The sequence below is a fragment of the Rhinolophus sinicus genome, chromosome 17 (assembly GCF_057876585.1).
Source record: "Rhinolophus sinicus isolate RSI-liver-muscle chromosome 17, RSI-T2T, whole genome shotgun sequence".
NCBI classification, from domain to species: Eukaryota; Metazoa; Chordata; class Mammalia; order Chiroptera; family Rhinolophidae; genus Rhinolophus; species Rhinolophus sinicus.
In genome coordinates, this window is record NC_142517.1 from 155283919 (window position 1) to 155305961 (window position 22043).

At 34.2% G+C, this 22043-nt stretch overlaps 1 protein-coding gene across 5 annotated transcripts in view; it reads right to left on the reverse strand.

Annotated features, from left to right (window-relative positions):
- Nucleotides 1-222: 222 nt before the first annotated feature.
- The window catches only part of SLC38A11 (solute carrier family 38 member 11), a 50474-nt gene continuing 28653 nt past the window's right edge, over nt 223-22043 (reverse strand). For 3 of the 5 annotated variants that reach the window (XM_074337200.2, XM_019727488.3, XM_074337202.2), the window contains 5 exons: nt 14654-14724; nt 13653-13814; nt 10534-10646; nt 7500-7631; nt 223-726 (listed from right to left, as the gene is read on the reverse strand). In XM_074337200.2, coding sequence (XP_074193301.1) covers nt 436-726; nt 7500-7631; nt 10534-10646; nt 13653-13814; nt 14654-14724 — 769 coding nt within the window. In that variant the 3' untranslated portion in view covers nt 223-435. The remainder of the gene's footprint in view (nt 727-7499; nt 7632-10533; nt 10647-13652; nt 13815-14653; nt 14725-22043) is intronic. The other 2 variants (XM_088794638.1, XM_019727490.3) reach the window with 2 other exon arrangements.

Here is a 22043-nt window from a genome sequence, read left to right on the forward strand (position 1 = left end):
CCTTCAATTCCATAGACTTTAAAAGACAAACCTTGTGTGTGTGTGTGTGTGTGTGTGTGTTTTCCATAAAGGACACATATACAAAATTCCAACCCATAATCACGTACTTACTTGAGAGTCCAATACTTTGGCTCACATATTGAATAAAAGAATAATGCTTTGAGAAGATGGCAGCAAATGCCAAAGGCTTTACATTTCCTTTTGCAATTAAGATCAGTGCCATCATGAAAACAAAACATTTATTTTGTCTCATTTTAAGACAAAAATACATTCAACTTTTTTCCTCCTTATCTTTCATATTGAACTAAAGAAAGCCAAGTCTTAATAAATGCCAAAGTAATAATTGTATAATATAGAGACTAAAACATGTGTGAATGTTATTATGCGGTTTAGAACTCTATGACAACATACATATTTTTAAAAGCAGTCCACTCATTAAAAGATACTGAGGTTTAAAACTGAAAATGGAGTTGTCAGTTGAAAATGAGAAACTGAGATGCTTGTGAGAGAGACATTGTCAGGAAAGCAGTAGAACATTTCCTGCCCGTGGGTGCAGTCTTGAGGATTTGTCACAGCCATCACGAACCCAACGACCATTACCACAGCACCAATGGGAAGCATGACACAGGACATAATCTTATCTGAGTGTGTCCTCGGTTCTTCAGAGAGTTTCAGATAACATGCAGATGGAATGATAAAAATTAGGGGAGCTGCACAGAGCACACCCTGCGTATTAAAAATGAGAAACAAGATAATGTTATCAAATGGAACATTCCTTGGAGCGTTTTTTAAAAAATTAACAAAATGTATTTGTCATTGCACATGTTAAAAGTTGCAAAGCCTTGGTTGAATCAAAGGAAAGAAAAATAATTCTAAGAAAAACTTAGAAATAGGTTTTTTTTTTTTTCATTTCTGATGGTATATTTACAAATGAGAAGCGTAAAACAATATAAAATAAAATAAAACTAGAAAAAATAATCAAAAAATAATGTAGAAAATAAAAAAGATGGTAAAACTGACGCTGGCAAACTTGAAATTTCTCATATTTTCAGTTATGTCACATTACCTTATGCTTTTCAAATTACTGTGTATCTACGATGCTGTTCCAATCTGAGAGATTTATTTGTCATTGTGTACAAGAAGGAGCTATTGGTAGGTATATAAAGCATATTCTTTCCCCCTAAGTTTGTATGAAAGTAAGTGAGTATCTGTATGAGAAAGGAAAAGTATAACCCTCAGGGCACTCAACATGAAATAGCATTTCTACGTCATCTTTCAAGCAAAACTAAACACATTAATTACTCTAAAAAAATGACAGCAGAACTAAATAACTATGACTCATTCATCCTCCCTCACATTAGCTTATGGATAAGTCCAACCTGAGGGGGAATGTCAGATTGAAAATTATGGGAAGTAGTTTGTCTATTATAAAAATACCAAGAGTTACTAACTTCAAAAGAAAAGAAACTTTCTCATAGAGGAGGCCAAATTTGCATTAGAAACTTTGCAAATACAATAATGTTAAAATTTAATGCATTTTAGGCATTATATTTTCTAATTATATTAAATGTTAATTATTAAACAAAATATAATATACATTATTAATAAAATATATTAAATATAATTTTATGACAAACAATATTCTCTTAAGCCATAAAATACAAGTTTTTTGTAATACACTCAATAGAAAAAGTGATATTGGTTTAGAATTAAAAGCAAGCTTTCCATAAAAATACATGTTTTGTTATATTTGAAAAAGTTATTATGGAAATTTGTAAATATACAGAAATGTAAACAGAAGAGTATAATGAAACCCTATAAACCTAACTCCTATGGTTTGAAAGCTTTTGACACATTATTTTGGTAATTTTAAATTTGAAAATTTTTTTCAAAAACATTTGAAAGCTTTTTGACACAAATTTTCCTAAATTGGTAAAATCATAGAAAACTGACTTTGAAATTGGATGATGTAAAAGAACATATTATACCTTAATGATAGTTTTAAAAGCAATAGTTTCTCAAGATCACCATTTACTAAAATGACTGTTTTATACTAAGTACCATCCTCATGCCAGAAATATTACAACTATCATTCCAAAAATAGAATTTGTTCCTGTTTTACAAAAACAGCAACTGTACAGAGAAATGGCCATTAAGGGGGGCACATTATAAAATCAGACTAGCCAGGCAGCATCTAACATCTAGGGACGCATAGGAGGGACCACATTTCATAGAAAATATTTCTACAGTCAGAAATATAAGATTGAGAAAATACGAAGAGGTATCAAATTGTATTCTAGTTTAAAACATACATACAATATAATTTTTTCATTCATAGCACCTAAATACAAATAAATACCTACAATGGTACACAGGGTATAAAGGATTAATTTTCATGTGGCTACAATGAAATGAAGGATGGATTCCTTGGGTTCTATCGTGATACTTGGGCTCTACTGTTATGTTTTTTATGTTATGAGACATCCTGTAGAACACAGTCTGTGTTTATAATAATTATTACCCTGTGATTCCTTGGAAATAATTTTTGAAAGTGAAAAAGTAATGAAAACACAAATATACACATGTACATATATATGTATAGAGAAAGTCTTTTCTCTTTATAGGAACAAACTATAATTCATCTGGAATTGGGGAGTGTCAAAGTTCTATCAAGATGAAACTGCTACCAGCTGCTGCTAAGAAGCTGTCATCGATCAGTCAGCATTTTGGGACCCTTCCAAACCTAACTTGCTGGGCAGTGCAAAGCAATAGGTGTTCTGTTTATGTTATAATTCTTAGGAGTTGAGAAAGTAGCAATTAGTGTAAAACCTATATAGCTGATGTTTGTACTGGAAGAAGTCCAGTTGGGTATCTTGTCTCAATAGCAGTTATTTTCTTAGTATTTGAAAGCTCAGTCTTGCTAGAGGTTATTGTTAGGACGCAAGATCAAGTGCAAAATGACAGAGCAGTTCCATCTACTATACTCCTTATAGAGAAGTCCAGCTTATTTGATCTATTTAACATAGCCTGGCTTGAGAATACACCACTGGCTTTGGAATAACTTTTGAAATTGCTTGACAGGACGTAAATAGTATAATTGTTTATTAAAGAGATAATAAAATATAGCCATACTTATAAAAGGACGGCACTGTCCTTTCATAATAACACTATTGATGCTAAGGGATTTTGCAGTTTGCTATAAGAAAATAACAGGTGTTGAAGATTTTTATTGGCAATACAGGTTGAAAAAGTATCTGAATTCTCCTACTTGAACAGAAACCTCTCAAATGATGCAAGGAAGCTGAAATCTAAATAAGAGAATGCTAACATAGCTTTTAAATTTCTACTTTGTAATCAATTTGTACTCATGAAATGTATTCTTATAACTTAGAAAGAACGTCTCTCTAGCTCAGGAGGTCTTTGGCAGCGTGGACCATGACTTGCTCACCCTGATGACTGTATCTCTACCACGAGGCTCTCACTGGGTAACGGGCTTGCTTTGTTCCTTCCACTGTAAGCTGCACACAATGCTTGTTGGGCTGGTTACTCTGGCCACCGGCACCAGCTGCTTCATCTTTTCTCCTTTGTTGCAAGCAGAACCCATAGGGCCCAATTACCGCAGATGGCCTCTTTTCTCTAATAGCAACATCAGGGCTGAGATGCTGGAGTCTTAGTACCAAGAATGGGACATATACTTTTTATAGTTGCTTCTAAAATGAATCCTGTAAAACTGAGGGTGTATTTGCTTTGGAAAAATATGTCACTGTTGTCCACTGCCATGAAAACAATGAAATAAAAGGGAAGCTAAATTCTAAATGGGGTTTTGCTTTTGATTAAATAACTAATGTGACCCTGAACAATTTATCCTATATTATTTTATTATACTAAGTAACAGCATTTCCCTAACTTTGCAAATTGGAGGTCTGATTCTATTACACATCTCACCTGTGAAGATCATTATTCGACTTAGTAATGAGTCAAAAGCCATAATAGAAAAGAATTCCTAAAGTACTACAAATATTAACTAAGATAAAAGCTATTAGTTAAAAATTATGAATTTCGAAGAAAAACTTTTAGTTTTATTTTATCTCACAGTATTTATTTTAACCCATTATTAAAGTCTATCCATATATATTAAGGATTACTCTTAACCTCACAGATAAATTCCATGCTTAGATTTTTAATTTAAAAAATGGATAGAAGAAGAAACATACTTATTTTATATAATTTTAAGCCTTATATTTAGGAAACCTTGGACTAGCATAATGATTAAAAATGTGGCTATGGGGTCTGGAAGCCTGTGTTCAAATCTTGATTCTGCCACTTAGCACTAGTGTGACCGACTTAATCACTTAGTGCCTCAGTTTCTTCATCTGTAAAATTAATACAGATTAAGGAAGATAATGCATACAAAACACTTGGCAGAGAGTAAATACTCAATATATGTCAGCTCACATTGTCATTCTGAAGTGGAACACAACATGCTGTAGTCACTTCTAAAGGGTTGCATGATGTAGCCTGCATTAGTTACTAAAAGATATGATGCTGGATCTTGCTCTATTAGACGTGATAAATGCCCACACAAAAGGGAGTTGAGTAAAGACCTGAATATGTTATTGGGTATACCAAAAGACCTGTTGATTGGAAAAAAACATGCGCTGAGGTGGCCGGAAAGAGAAAGGAGATCCTAGATTGTATTAATTCCTACAAAGTGCTTTAAAACTAGTGTAATTGTCTTGGGTCATTAGATCATAACAGACAATTTAGTTCTCTTATTTAATAGTTTAATGAATGTCTATATAACCAGGTTTCTAAAAATTGAAGGGTCTTTACTTATGTTTTAAATTTTTAAAAATAGTCCTCCACAGCCAGCTCATATTTTGACTTCATAACAGGTATTTGCCAAATATTCTTCTCTGATTACATTACCAGGATTCTGTCTTAACCACAAAAAATTTTCAATGTAAGTACAAGAGAGAATATTTAATGGATTATGTGCTTACAATTTTGTTGTGCAAGTGTCAGGGTGATTAACAATTAACAGGTGATGGTCAAATTTAAAAACTAAATCATTCCTGAAAAATAAGCAATATGTGTGTTTGGTTAACTTAACAAAAAGTTGTTAAGCTATCAAGATGTGGTGAATGGTCAGGCAGCTGATAAATATTTTCTCTCATATCAAAACCCTACAATAGTAAAAAAAAAAAATTGTGAACTCAAATGAGACATTTCACAAAATAAGATAACAGCTGGGAATCATTATGTGGATCATCTCCTCAGTATAGCTGAAGGATTACTTTTACTGTCAACACCAACAATTTTTTGTAACATTTAATGTTACACTAAAGAATGTCTCCTATCCAGGAGCATTGGTGGAAATAGTTTCGGAACGGTGGTCCCAAGGGGCAAATCACCCATGAAGTAATTTGAGCACTGTGTTCTTAGTACTGTGCCAGAAACAGTAGAGAATGGAGAAGCAGCTAGATTCATTCTTCAAAGAGCTTATAATTTGGCAGGGAAGGAAAACTTATGGAGAGTTTAAACAGTACACGATACAAGATAACACATAAATCAAGTTAGTGCATTACAGTAGCCATCATCCATTTACAAAGATCAAGGTGGAAACATGAAATGATTTTGAGCAAACCTACTAGCCTTAGGCTTATGAAAATTGGGAAATAGGTACAAGTTACCTTTGATATTTATCCATCTCGCCCATGAGCTTTGTTCCCATTGCTGGTTTATTAGATGATTCCCCCAGTGCTGAGTGCTTTTGGGAAGTTGCCTACGCCCTGCTGTCCACATGCTCTGCTACAAGAACAACTCTAATACTGTGCTCCTGACTGAATCTCCCACTGCCTTTGTCTGGAACTTCGAATCCAAATGGCGTCTGGAAGGAATAATGTCTTGGGCACTGACAATAATGCCTTCACCTATCCTTCAATTCTCAAGAGAATAAGTAAATAATGACTTGGGATCCCACCTGTAAAGGTGCCCTCCCGGTGGTTCATGACTAATACATGCTAAGTGCTGTGATTCTGAGTAGACATTCCATAAGGATTGCAGAAGGGGTTGCTTAATGGCTCTGAAGTGGTAGATCCACTTTTATTCGTGTCTTACCAAACAGCATCATTATCCTAGTTCCATAAAGTAGAACCAAGGAGTCATTATTGATGTGTCCCTCTATCTTCCCAATTCAATCCTTCACCAAATCCTGTCAATCTTTTCTCAAAAATGTCTTTTGGGAATCCATCTACTTCCCTCTCGCTTCCTCATCACCTATACAGCAGCTGAACTTTTATGTTTATTTGTGAGCTTGTAAGATCCATGAAAGCATGAATCCTTTCTGATTTCCTCCCATTACTATATCTTTATTGTGTGGCACATAATAATCTCTCTCTCCCTTTTTGTTCAAATATATATTTCAACAACGACAACAAATATATATATATGTAGTCAATGAATAAATGCATTAGAAGTTTCACTAGACCTTAAATCTTTGTAAGATTTGTACAGAAATGAAAGGAAAATAGTAATTATAGAAAAGAAAAGCATGAGTCAAAGGATAAAAGGAATTAACATGGCTCACTCATAGGCCCAAAATGAGATTGACTAGAGCTGAGGGTAGATTTTGGGAAGTAAATGGTTGAAAAAAAAAGCTTTCCATCGAAGGCATGGGGTCAGGTTATAGAGGCAAAAGAGTTTATGCTTGCTCTGGTAGGAAAGTAGAGAATTTTAAGCAGGATGGTGATAAATTGGAAGCGAAACTTAAATATGTTAGTTGAAGCAAAAAGCCAGTATTAATTCAGATGTGATATGATGAGGACCTAGATTTGGGAGATAGCAGTAGAGATTACAAGGGAAAGTTCTAGAGAGAGAAAACCTATTTTAAAGAAAGAGAACATGGGCATTGGTAAGTGAACGTCAAGTATGGATAACACTTTCTTCATTCACATATTTTAATGAGTCGCTGTAGAACTATATTTACTTGGCAAAGGAAATTCCAGACGCATTTAAGTTATAGGTATTTTTAGCAATATCTATATATTACAGAAAATAAAATATGAAAGAGTGCTTTAAACCAGGGTGTCTCAACCTCAGCACTTTTGACATTTTGGATTGGATAATTTTTTTGTGGTGGGTGCTGTCCTGTGCATTGTGAGATGCTTAGCAGCATCCCTGGCCTCTCCCCGCTAGATGCCAGTAGCACCTGCCTACCCAGTTATGACAACCAAAAATGTCTCTAGACATTGCTGAATGTCCTCTGGGGAAGGAGGGAGAAATATTTTCCCATTGGAGAATCACTGCTCTAAAAGTATACAGTGCGGTCATATACACATTGTCATCATTACAAACATGTACTATCCTATAACAAACATTTTCGATCCACTTCAGAAAGTGGCACCTCTGTTAAGAAAAATACATCTTAAAAAAAAAGACAAATGTTGCTTTTAAAGGGATATTTAGAAGGGAAGGAATACATTTTTAAACGTACTTACACTGAGTTCTAAAACTATTCCAAGGCAATCAATCAGCAACGACACGAGCGTGGCTGCAGTAATGATAACCACTGTTACGATTATGTGGAAAACGGATGAAAGATTCCCACCAAAAAACACATTGGCAATTACCTGCCAAACAAACAGATTATTTAGACAAAATTCTCAGACATGTGAAGGATTTAAGAGAGTACTTCACATTATAGCACTTAGGACTATATAAAATACTACCAATAAGGCAATCAATCAAATTTTAAGCTGTATGAATGCTTTACCTTTTCCAATGTACTTACACACAGACATATACACACATCAATAACAAGTATTCTTTATTGAACTATTAGACAGGCAGTACATGCCATATTAATGTGTGAATAAATATATTTCTCAAGTGTAAGAGACCTTGGGAAGTTACCTTATACTTCTTCCTTAAGTCCAACAAGGTTACCACTAAGACGACCTACAGATGCTATTTAAATTATTTGAATGACCTGTAAGAAAGGAGTTACCACAATTTTCTTTAATAATGGATGTGTAATATTCTTTACTAACAGGAAATTAGTTTTACGTAATTTAAATCTTATTTGATACAAGTGAAGTCTATTTTATCTGGTCTTTCTTCAACAAAAATGGCGAAAAGTTGATCACCGTTTTCCATTGATACTCCGTTTAGGGAATCAATCAACAGTTACCTATTCTATGTTTCCTAGTCTGTGACATGATTTGCAAAGAGAAAATGTCTAGGAAATTAACATCCCATGCTCGGAAATTAACATCCTAACTGGGGAGATCCAAACAAGCTCATGGAACAAATGGTGATCAATTTATGACAGGATAAAGATGACCCAATAGAATTTAGAACTAGAACAATCTTTACTTATCTAGATCTGTCTTCCTTATAGTAATTGGCTTTAAGGCATTCCTGAAATGTGCTTGTCCTAACCTGGCTTGAGGTGGAGCTTGAAACAGGGATAGGATTTAGAGCAGAATTATAGACCCAGGCAACAGTGTGAAAAAGAGCAGAGGCAAGAATAGGAAAGATACCTATGGAAGGCAAGGAGGAGACAGTTTGAGAAAGGTGATGATTGTCTGAAAAAAAACCATGAAGTAAGAGTAGGAATTGGTAGGAGAGGGTCAGAAGTTAGGGGACCTTAATGAAGCCAACTCTCCAAGCTGTGATGAGTAACATTCCCCTTAGACTGGATACTACAGTGTCTCTGCTAATAATTTAATGAGGAATACTAATACCTTTTTCTTGTTTACGATTGTACAATTGGTGATTTTCCAAATATTATCTTATTTAAAATTCATTCATATATATGCCTCTAAGATAGGACGGTAACAGTGGGAAATCACTCAGTGAGGCAGGCTAGTGAGTACTATTTATTAGGGGTAGATAGGCTTTTTGGTAGTCTTGTATGTGGCTGCCTACGTACCTATGAATAGAAATGGCTTTGATAGATTTATGCCAATATTTTATTTATTTATTAATTAATTAATTTATTTATGGCGTGCGGAAAGGAGAAAAAGAGAAAGGAAATTATGGGTGAGGTACCAGGTTCCTCTGCCTAGTATTTGCTACCATGGCAGAGATCTTGATTTAGTTCTGTCTTTGTGTGGTGGCAGTAGAAAGGAAATACGAGTTCCAAGTACTGAAGACATAAGCTGTGCAGGTGGGGTGACTCAGACTGTCCACAGGCAGCTCACCAGAAACCACATGAGAATGCACCATCTGTTACTGCTGATCTAGAGATCAGATTTGAACCTAAAGTACTGGGCAGAAGCTAAGAGAAAACCATTTCCTGCATCCAACAATAGTTAGCAAAAATTTTAAAGGCTCCTAAATTAAAAAAAAAAAAAAAATCTTCACAAAGGAGAGTTCAGTCTAGGTCTTCCTTACATTCAAGGTGGAGACCTGGCCTGTGAGTTATACGTTTGTAAGCGAGGACCAGCGCTAATTGTAAAGGACGCACATAGTGCTGAACATTTCCTTATTCCGTTTCCCTGTGCTGCATGCAGTTCCTTTTGCCCACAAGCTCAGCGCTGGTCTGCTTCTAGAAGCCTGCCGAGTTAGTTGGTTAGTACATTTAAAGCTCTGTAGGGGTTTCACTTCACACATTAGACCCATTCACATGGTGTGCTGTGTAAATAGCCTCTAGCAATAGGTCCTAAGACTAATCCTTTTTCAGCAAGATTCCTGAAAGGACCACTGTGAAGCAGGATCATGTTTCTCTGCTAACTGGTACAGTGGATTTTTAGCTGACTTGCATAAGGCACTCCTGACAAGCCACGTTATCCAATGTTACACAAAAAGGATTAGTTCTCTTTCACCTAATCTCTCTCTACAAATCCAGGAGGGCTATATAAACAACTTAACTTGGAATGGACTTTATAAGTGAAATACACACACACACACACACACACACACATATACACATATACACATATATACATATATACATATATAATCTATGTTATTTTATATGGTATGTAAATATAAATAAGTATATACAAACAAATAAATTAAATATATCTGTAAAACTAATGGTTTAAATTTAATTTTGCTTTTCCATAGAAAATAAAATAGTTTTAAAAAATAACAAAACTGATCAGATTGCGTTCTATTGTGCCTTTAATCCATGTTGACTTAGAAAACATCTTAGAAAAAGACAACATTTTAAAACATGTTTTAAACCTTAGTACTTAATTTCTCAGTAAGAATGGCTTTAAAAAAAACTTAGTTTAGCTTTTTAAAGGCTGGCATTCATTTTGGAATGCAGTTGTATAAATATTTATACTTATGCTAATATAAACTAAAGCACCAACTCTGATTTTCAAATCCAACTTTAGAAAAAAATATCTTGCAAACACTGAATACAAATTTATCTTTAAACTGGTTGTAAAGAAAATTTCATAAATTATATTACTTCTCATGCACTCAGGAATGTGCAGAATTGAATCATTTACAAATCTTCCTAAATAAATGTAGTAGAGAGATCACCTAGGTAAAGTGATGGAAAGGAATTGTGCTTACCTCTCTAGTCACAAAGCACTCGATGGGGTACGTTAAAATGACAGTGACTCCATAACAAAACCTTCCAAACGTTACCAGGTCATCATTTCTGCAATAATTTTCAAATAAGTCTCCTAGAGAAGCATATAAAGTATATTTATTTAACAGATACTAGATATTTGATATAAATATCTAATAAATGAGACATTGGACATTTATTATGTAAGTGAAGCTACATAAACTTTATTTAATTAATAGAATGGATTGCCAAGTCTAAATATAAGTTTTTGAATCCCATAACTATATAATTAGTGACTGATATTAGAACTAGTACATGTTCCACTTGAAGATGAATTAATCACTAATAGTTTTCCTTTTATTTTCATTGTTTTGGTACACTTGCCTAAATTTGTATCAACTTCTGAAAAGTACTTTTTATCCATTGTCTTACACTAGAATCAACTCCGTTCTTGTGCATTGGTTTTATAAACTTGCTTCTGGTCTTTGTTTCTGGTAAGTGACTTCACTATTTAAAAAAAAGTCTTTTAAAATAAACAAATTTCCTTTTGAAATGCTATTCATAGATCAAGGACAATCTTGAAAGGAAGAGTGGACCATTGCATCTGGGGAGCTGAATTTCCTGTGTATCACACTATAGGGTTTAATCACAAACTTAGGGCCACAGCAAGAAATTCCAAACATATATTATTTTTCATGATATCTGATAAACCCAAGTGTAAATGCACTGATTCAAAAATGTGAAAATAAGAAAGAGCATTATATTTCATTAGTTCCATACCAAATGATGGACCATATATATCTCGGACCAATTCTTATTTAGAGACTGTGTTTTCTCAGACACCTACCATATGAAGACATACAGGGATCTAATAAGGGCACAAAAGTCATGTCAGCAAAAAAAGTTTCCCAATGTTGAAACCAAGGATATTTGGGTCTGTTTCTTTCCTAAATATAACATGCTTACAGTTTAAAATTTTGGTTGCATTTTTCACCAGACTGAATAGAAAATTAGATCAAAGTCACAGACTACCACACTGTTTAAAAAGAAAACAAACAAGAATACTTTTGTACTTTCTTTTTTTCATTAAAAAGCTAAATGACTTGCCTCTTCCTAAGACTTAAGTGACTCTTGTCTCCGCCCACCATCCACTAGAACAAATGTGTATTACTTTCTAGTGTCCCTTTGGGGCAGAAGGGGATTAAACCACAGAGCAGTAGTGGTAGAGACTTGTTTCAAGATTGATTGAAAAGGTTCCAGCACTCTAAGAAAAAAGGACGGATGCTCCCCTTCACTAACCTCTACTGAAAAATGAGCCTGACACCTTTTCAAAAGTCACTGGGAATGTTAAGAACAATCTAGAGTGATTGCCTCCTCTCAAGCTGGAATTTATCTATTGAAAAGGAAAAAGAAAAGAAGCACACCCTTTGCACAAACAAGACTAGATTTGCCTAAGGTGAAATGGCCTAAAGAAACAATGTCAGCTAATTCTAGCTTGAGTCTAAGTGTATTTTAGGGAATTATAGCTGGGGGCGTGGGGGATGGGGGTGGGGGAGGAGGGAGGACCCAAACCAACTTGTCAGTTTCGTTATATAAAGATTTAATTATATCTGAGCAATTACCACTGATAAAAACACCAGGAAGGTGTGACTAAGAAAAGGGTTTATGTCTTACAGAGAAGGCATTTAAAAATCAAGGTTTTGTACAGATCAGAGCCTACATACAGGCCGTTCATCCTGGCAAAAATAGTGATACATGGCAATGCTTGAAACACAATTCTTATCAAGACTTTCAAGGTATTTCATTTTTGCACTCTAATGGTACCTGCTTGTACTTACTATGTTTTTTACTGAATTGGAGTTATGCTAATTACTCTCTTTTGAAGCCATCTGTATTTCTTGAGAAATACTTGCCTATAATCATAGTCACCTTTAAAGTCTATTTGAAAGAATGCACTATGCACCCAGATTTCAATGTCATCAGAAAACTAGGCCAAGAGGAGCAGGAGGCTGAGACAGCGTTTATTGGGTCACACTTAACCATAATGGGGTAGGCAGCAGGGTAAAATAGAAAAGCAAATTTGACGGGAAGTCAGCATACTTGTTATCTACTTCGTCACCAGCCAGCTTGGGCAAGTTAATTTCTCCTCTTTGTGTTTTAAGCAGGGAGTAAAGCTAGTTATTCCACTTACCATCTTAGGGTTGTTTGAAGGTCAAATGAGATAATAGACCTGCAAAAGCTGTGAGATGCATGAAGCAGAGCATTCGACAGGCTGTCAGAATACCCCAAATATTACGTTACATAGACGAGTAAATGTAAGGGTCAAAGGAAAAGAAGAGACGACCACACAGTAGTTGGGTCTGAGTGAATACAAGAAAAGGGAAGGAAGTTCGATGTGGGGCAGTGGCGGGGGGGGGGGAGGGGGGGGGGGCTGGTTTTGTGGGAAAGATGATGTTTTATGTTTAAGGCAAGAATGGAACAACTAAGTAGAAATGTCCTCCAGGCAAGAGGCTGGAGATGAAAAGGAAGGTCTGGACTAGTTAAAATAATGAAAATATCCAGAGAATTTGTGGAGAGGGGAAAAAAAGGCAACTTGTCTGAGCCAGTTAAGGGGGGTAGGTGGGAGGGGTGGGGGGGTAGGAGGGCATAGGTAGAGAGGAGGTAGGAAAAAGCAAAGATGAATTTCTCGGAGAGAAAAAATATCAACAGAAAGAATGATTGTATGGTAGTGCTCTTTTCTCTACTGAAGGAAAGAATGTTCAGAACTGTTAAGTGATTCAGAGAGGTCCAAGAGAATCAGAACCAAGAAGATTAGCAGCTTTGAAGATGGGGAGGATATTGTTGCAGTGGAGTAGTAGAGAGGGATGCCAGAATTCATGTGCTTTGAAATGAAAGCATGGAAGGAGAGAGCATGGGCTACAGAAATAAGCTTAGCAGTTTAAAAAAGAGAAAACTTAGGAAACGGAAACAGCAGAGAGGCAGGAAAGTAGAGGAGAAAATGGGTAGAAGAGATAGTGATACTTCAAAGCAGAACATTGGGTATAATTGTACCTAAATTGAGAAAGGACGGCACCACGCCATATGGATACCAAAATCTGGGAAGACTGCACCTCTCATTTACCTTGGGTGAAGCCAGTAAATGTCAAGTATCCACATGTAGCAAAGAGAATACTGATAAATACAGAAACCAAGGTGGACACATGGATGATACAGGACCACTTAGCTACTGTGGGTTCTTCCAAAGAACCATAAACTAAGAAGCAGTTATGGTGGCAAATAAATGCTGGGGGAAAAAACAAACAAAAAAAAGAGCATTATTAAAGCAAACACTAGCATTCTCTTTACTTTTGAAAATCCATAAGTGTATGCTACTGTGTTTCCCTGAACATAAGACCTAACCAGAAAATAAACCCTAGCATGATTTTTCAGGAGGACATCCCCTGAACATAAGCCCTAATGAGTCTTTTGGAGCAAAAATTAATATAAGATCCGGTTTTATTTTCAGGGAAACACAGTACTTTGGAATGCCAATGAACTGAAGTTCAAATATACTAATTTACTGCATATGTCACAAAATCATCATTCTAACTAACAGCTTAGGGAATGAGAAATTTCATTCACATCAGGCTGTGTAGTTTTTTCATGTCACTCTTGATATAAAGCAGGCCTGTTCAATTTTCTCTCCCATTTTCCATTTCCTAATGGCCTTTCTAATCTTAAGGGGAAATCTAAATGACACACTATTTTCAATCCAACGCTTCCTTTCCAATCTGGGATATAACGGATTAGTAATTTATAATACTTTTTTTTTAGTAATTTGTAATAATTTATGTGCAAGGTTTTGCAGTCCATAATATTGCTAGATTTTCAAGTTAAGAAACAAGATGACGTTAACGAGTTTTCTGCATGAAAAAGAGACTTGTCCAAATTGAAGCAAATTTTAGTGAAGAGTGAGAAAAGTTTGAGCCTAATTTTATGTTGGCACAAACTGGATCATATGCTGCTAATAGGATGTCTAAAACTTAGGACATCTGTTCTCTAGACACAAATATAAACCACAGCACTTTTGCATTATACAGAAGAGTCCACATTGAGAAAGGGCCTTTGGAAACACATACTCACCAAATGACATAACACCAATAGCCTGAATGGCACTGGGTTTTGCAAATACCCAGGCATCTTCTGTTTTTGGTCTACAAGAGAAATGAGTTAATTTGATCAATGAGTAAACATACAAGCATAAGTATATCAGAAAACAAGAAATGCTGTCACAATATAAATTGAATCCCTTTAAGTCAGAAATTACTAAGGGGTCTCCATTAATCTTATTTAATTGTGAATAAATTTCCCAGGAATATCAATGTTATCTGTTAATCCCCCATTACATGAGAAGACTCTATTTTTACATATTTAAAATATCCATTGACAATTTTGTGACTTCACTTACTCATCAATTTAACATTTGTTATGCACTTATCATTTGAGATACTCACTGAGGGAGATAGGACAATTAATAATGCAGTATTCTTCCTCAACTAATCAATACTACCCTTTATTCCCCTTTTACTCATTTTTCTGGGCTCATTCTACCCAAGGAATTCATAGTTGGCACTACAGTTTATTGAGGAAGGTAGACATGAATATGAATCAATGATGTACTTAATTAGCTATGTTCTGGGAACTATCCTGTATTATCTCAATCTTCAAAATAACACTTAAGTACTATTATCATCCTTTAATACGTTAGGAGAGTTAAGCTCTGGGTGATGACATAACTTGTGAAGCTTTCACAGATAGTAAATAAAGACATTGAGATTTCTCTCCTTGGTCTGTCCGTCCCAGTATATCTTCCATCCAGAACTCTCAGCTGTGGATATACTTCTCTCAAAGAGGTTTTGGAAACATACACACTTAAAATAACTTGAAGAAACTTATTTCTTAGTGGAATTAAAATATTTGCCAGCCTGTCTATTGGCAGAGATTGGTTTCCCTGATTAATACACCCTCGAGTAATGGTGAAGAGCACAGGCTCCAGGTCAGACAGCCTGTGTTGGTCTTTGGTCCTCTTCCACATATTAGCTGTGTGATCCTAGGTAAGTTGCCTAACCTTGCTGTGCTTCAGTTTTGATATCTATAAAATGGGGATGACAATAATAGCACTTAATTGAGTTATTGTGTGAGTTAAGTGATGCAAAACTTCTGAGAGCCTAGCATATATTAAGTGTTCAATACACAGTCACTTGTATTATCAGCTTATGTATTAGTATTGTTTTTATTCACTGTCATTTAATAAAATATAGCAAAAAGTCTAAAAGTATTGCCAGCTTCCCTGAAAAGAAAAGACTGTCGCAAGACGGAAAGAATGCATGAAATTGGAAAAGGTGAACAGCGAAGAAAAGTCCTAGAAAAAGTATAAAGGCACTAGGTGTAAACCCATCTCTTTTATGTTTATGATCAACTCTCGATGTAAAGTAGACACAAAAAGTTCCATTTGTTTTGTCAAAGTTAGTGGGATTTATGCATTATATCATTTCTTTCCACATTTGAAACGAGCAGTTACAGACAAAGGAACTAGCTAGCCGACAAGGGAGGCGCCAGCTGTCATAAGCTTTGCTCCTCTTCTCTAGTTTGAGTGGGGCTGCTGCCACCTGCCGCCTCCACTGCTCTTACTGCAATGAACATGAACTGCTAGCAGCGTACCTGTTAAATCCCAATGTGAACGTAGAAAGGTACATATTTTATCTATGGTCCTTACATTTTTTTTTTTTGAAAAGGAAGTACTAACAATTGCAGAAACTTGGAGATCTTTAATTTTCTGTCTGTCTCAAAAGATCTACTTTCCCTGTAAAGGTATTGGCACGTGAAAAAAACTCATTTTTTTCTTTGGTATAGATTGTAGTGGTGTCAGACTTTTCAACTCGTACATTAGTAATGAAAACATAGGAGTTTGATTTTTATTTGTCTTCTTAAATTTTTAAAAAAATTTCTTGGTCTATATGGTTCCTTGAGTATATTCCTAGCAAAAATGGAGTGTGAAACAGTACCTAGAGATAAATTGGGGTTTTCTGTGTTCATGTTAATGATGCTGATTTTATAAGATGGAAAGTATCCAAAAAGATGGCACAGACAGGCAAATGATGTGTACCCAAATCTAGGGAAAGAGTAGGAAGAGACAATGAATATAGCTTTGCTATCTTTTATAAAATAGCTTACAATTGAATTCCAGAAACAACTATTTCCACAGGAAAAAAAAAGAGAAAGTTCTTTGGTATATTTTGTGAGGCTCTGAAGCCTAGATACCGAAAGTGGATGAGAAAATAAAGTCATAGATTGTTCTGACTTTAGACTATAGATGCTGAAATAGAAAATAAAATATTATCAAATGCAATCAAGACAATGTATAAGAAAACAACAAATGAACAACAAAATCAAAAAAACACCCATGACCAAGAAGAGTTTTTCCAATAAACGCAAGGGTAGTTCAATAACAGAAGAAACTATTAATGTAACTCATCACATTAATAGGTTAATGGAGAAAAAAGGATTAGCATTTCAAAAATTGTAAAAAAGCCTACAATGAACTATTTATTATGATAAGCATGTGAAGCAAGATGTTAATAAAATAGAACTTCCTTAACCTAATAAGAATATCCATAAAAACTTATAGCAAATGACATATTTAGGAGTGAAAAGTTAGAAACATTACAAATAAAGGCAGAAGCCAGACAAGGATGTTCACTATTATGGCTTTCAGAACACATTACAGGAATTCCTACCTAATATAATAAAATAAGAAGTGATAAAATATGTAATAACTGAAAAGTAATAAATGAATCGTACACAATATGATTATGTACACAGAAAATTCAGGGGAATATATTGACAAGCTATTGGAGTATTCAGCAAGGTTACTGGATACAAACTCAATATACAAAAATTAATAGGATTTTAGCACACAGATAACAACCAATAAAATTGTTTTTCAAGTGTCAGTGACAACAAAAATACTAAATATTTTTAAAGATGTCCATAATCTTAATGGAATGATATAATTTTATTGAAAGGTACAAATAATTAGAGAAAGATAGCATTTTCACACACATGAATGGGAAGACTCAATCTCATGTAGATGTCAATTCTCTCCAAATTAATATTTAAATTCAAAGAATGAAATATGATAATGAGTGAAAATAATTTTTTAAAAAACCCATAAAAGCAAAACCATAAAAGGTAAAGATTGATACACTTAATAAAATTAATCAAAGATAAATATAAAACGTCTGTATAATAAAACAATCCATATACCAAGTTGAAGACAAGTGAAAAACTGGGAGATGAGATTTGTCATGCATATAAACTAGAAAAGGTTATTATCTAGTATACTAAACACTCCTGAAAATTAATGAGAAAAAGATATACCAATGAGCAATGGACAGCCATCAATTTATAGAAAAGGAAATGAGAATAGCTAATAAATATGGTACAAGTCCATCCTTAATAATTAGAGAAATTAAAACGAACCCATAAAAAAGAGCATTTTATCTATCTAACTCAACAATAGCAATGTTGATATATTCCTGGGAAAGGACAACTTGCAATTATTATAGAAGGAACTGTAAATTGTAAAACACTTTGGAGAAGAATTTGGCAATGTCTAGTAAAGCTGAACTTAGTCAAAGCTTGTAAGCAAACACTTATATTTTTAGGTATATACCCTAGGCTAGGGAAATACACACATGCACCATGAAATATGGATAAGAATGTTCACTGCCACATTGTTTATATTAGCCAAATTTTGGAAATAATCTCAATGTCCAGCAACAGAATAGATAAATAAGTTCACAAGTAAAATATGACATAATCATAAATTTGTGTGCTATAGAACAATTGAAAAGATTCACCCAGTGCTAACTGTAACAAAGTGGAAATATGTGGATTGCAATATTGAGGGGGAAAATGGTTATGGATATTTTATAAACATACTATTCAATACTATATATTGTTATCAATACATAAATGCATAGTGTAAGTATAAAAACATGAACAGGAATGATTCAAACTAATTTAAACATAATATTATGTGTAAATATAGTTACCTTTATTGTTTAAACATAGTTACCTTTAAGGAAAGAGAAATGAATTGAATTTTAAATATGATAGTCTATTGCTCATAAAGATTGAAAGCAAGTATAGAAAAATATTTCAAAAAAATCTAGGCCAATTTCCTATTTCCTGAAGTTTATGTAATTATACAATGTTTTGTACATAAAACTCCTCTGGATCTGAACTTAATTTTTAACCTTAAACTTCCATAAATATTCTATAACTGAAACTACATTCTTCCTGCTTTCCAATCACTTATTCATTTAATTTTCAGCAAATATTTGTTAAGCACTATTTATGTGGCAAGTACTCTTACAATCACTGGGAATATTGCAGAAAAAAGGACAGAAGAGGTCAACTATCTTGGTTTATATTCTATATTGTAACCTAGAACAGCACCAAACAGCATTTTCTGTGATGATGAAAATCTTCTGTATCTATGCTGTCCAATATGGTTACCACTAAACACATGTGGCTTTTGAGCATTTGCAATTATGACTAGTGCAACTGAGGAATTAATTTTACATTTTATTAAATTTTATCTAATTTAAATTTAAGGAGCCACACATGGCTAGTTGTTTCTATATTGTACGACAGAGATCTACAAGGAGTCATGTAGGTAATTTTTGTTTCAGAAAACCTAATTACCTTCTAATAGTCGAAAAGAATTATGGAAATTGCCTAAAGAGGTTTAATTTTTCCTGTAGTGTAGCTTATGCCATAAATTTCAGCTACTATTTACCTTTTGAACTTTCTGAGAGGCGAGTTGAAGAATGGGGGATTTGAGTATAACAATAAACAATAAGAATACTTTAACTTATAAAGAACCATGGATATTAGAGAATTTTCGAAACAAACAAGAAAGCAAAAAAACAACAAACTAGGATAAATTGAAATTGTCATTATGAATAGGGGCCAGGGGAAAAGACATAGTACACGGTAGTCATACTGAAATGAATCAACTAAATAAAATTTAATTTGTTATTATGAAATGATTAAATGACGGGATGAGTGCTTTAAAAAATTTTGAAAGAATAATTCACCATAGATTACCTGTAAACACCATAGATTACCTGTAAACAAGGCATGGCTTTTAAATGATTATTCAAATTCAAACATATTAATTAACATATAACTCTTTTGGAGTATTTCTTTTGTACAGAGTGAGGTGAGTTTTCTTCTGAAGAAAACCCAAAATAAATACTACTCTCCAATTTCTCTTTGTTTTAGATTCTGCTGCTACTGTCAAAGTTCATTCCCCTGAGGAACGGACACCAACTGCATTTATTGGTGTGTGTCTAGAGTTTGCAATGGAGGCCAGTAGTTCTGAAATTAGTCCACCACAGTCAACTTCCTCTCTTCAGCAGGTGTTCAAGTTACCTGCTGAGGCACAGACCAGCTCTTTACCCTCACATGTCTCTCACCTGCTTCTTTCATTCCATGGGATTATTTGCCGGCTACTGACCAAACTGTGCTTAATATTACCAATGAAGGACAACTAAAAGAGTAATGAACTTAATTTCTATTGTGAAGAACAACCCTTCTCACGACTAAGAAAAACCAGGTGGAATACAGCAAGCTATCGAGGAAAATAAACGGCCTTTGAAGTCCGAGAGATTTGGATTTAAATCTTAACTTTATGATATGCTAGCAAGGTGACTTTGGGCAGATTACTCTGTGGCACTGGTCTCAGTCTTCTCTGCTGTAGAACAAAGACAATATTAATAATTCTATTTTACAAATCTGACATATGGGTTAAATGACAAAATGAATGTAAGACTATGGTATACAGTGGATAATCAATGTTAGCTGAGACTTTCTTCCACTCTTCCTCACTTTCCTTATGTTATCATTAAAGTAAAAATAAATGTCTTAGTCTGGGTGTAAGGACCTTCAGGTATATGACAGACATGACAGACACTCTTCATCATGTTACTTACATACTTTTAGAGAATGAAGGGACCTTGCAGAAGGCAAGCTCTCTTATTTAAAATAAGTGAATGATTAACCTTGATAACAGGCATACATGTAACCAAATAGGCAGTCATTTGGTTGATAATGATGAAAAAGATGAAATGGCTCATTCATGCTTTAGGTATTCACAGCAAATATTCAGTGTTCTATCCCATACACCATTTTCTGCACAACTGGATCTGCCAAATTTTTGCAAGTTCCAGCTGCATGAAGCCATTTTAGACAATCTCAGGGTATTTGAATCTGCTTATGTTATTGCAGGATTTTTGTCTTAGCCCAGCCATCAGTCTCCCCAGCTAAGCTGTAGCTCTGTAGTGATATGACAAATTTTGCTACAGTGGTGTGGAGACTACCATCTATGAAAGATAATTAAATGTTTGACTAAAAGAAAGCACTCATTAAACCTTTAGATATTTGACATCTAAAACGGAAAGGCAAATTTCCTGATTATTTAATTACCAGATAACATCTTAGACTAATCACTGGAAAGGAAAAAAATATATAAAGTTAACCTTTTACATTTTTAAGCTTCTATCTACACACACACACACACACACACATATTAATTAAAGGTTACTTTTATTTTTGTTATATAAATTTCCAATTATAGAAAGGATTTATTCTGTCAGTATTGCAAAGACAGAATTTCTTCCTTTTGCATTTTACTACAAGGAAAGATTATGAATGAATATATCAATATTTTACCATTAATGTTGATAAAACATAAGTATAGTGATATTTAAGTTCATTTCTTGAATACTTAGCACTACCTTCTTATACAGAGACAAAGCCTACCTACTTGATCAGGCTAACTAGTTTCACTTTCAGGAATTATTTGGAGGTACTGCATTTTGTTTTAATAAGGTGAAATGGCCTTGCACCACGTTATAAAATCTTGAGGGTTGTGTGTGTGTGTGTGTGTGTGTGTATGTGTGTGTGTGTTTAATAGTTTTGGAAGCAATAGAAAATATATATCTCATGATTGTTACCAAATTAAAAACCCAAAAACTTTTACTGAGTGCATAAATAAAAATGAGAAATAAAGAAATATCCAGCAAAACAAGATAAAATCATAGTGTAGTCATTGTTTTTCACAGATAATCTCTTCCCAAAGCTTTCGATTAAGTGATAATACAGATGGTACTTGTTCTTCCTTTCATTTCTTAATCTCCCCATCAAGTAATAGTGTAATAGAAGCTGTAAATTGTAGAGAAGGGGATTAGATCCAGTAACTGGATAAATTCTGAGAGAGAATTTTCTAACCATTTTCCTCCTGCACACTAATTCTCCTATATTTTATGGCATAGTGCAAGCCTCACAAAAAAAAAAAAAAAGAAATAACTTCCATAAGGAGGAAAATATATTTTAAATAAAATGTTTGTACTTAAATCCTCAGCAAATTAATAATTAAAAGTTAAACTTGGACATACAATCA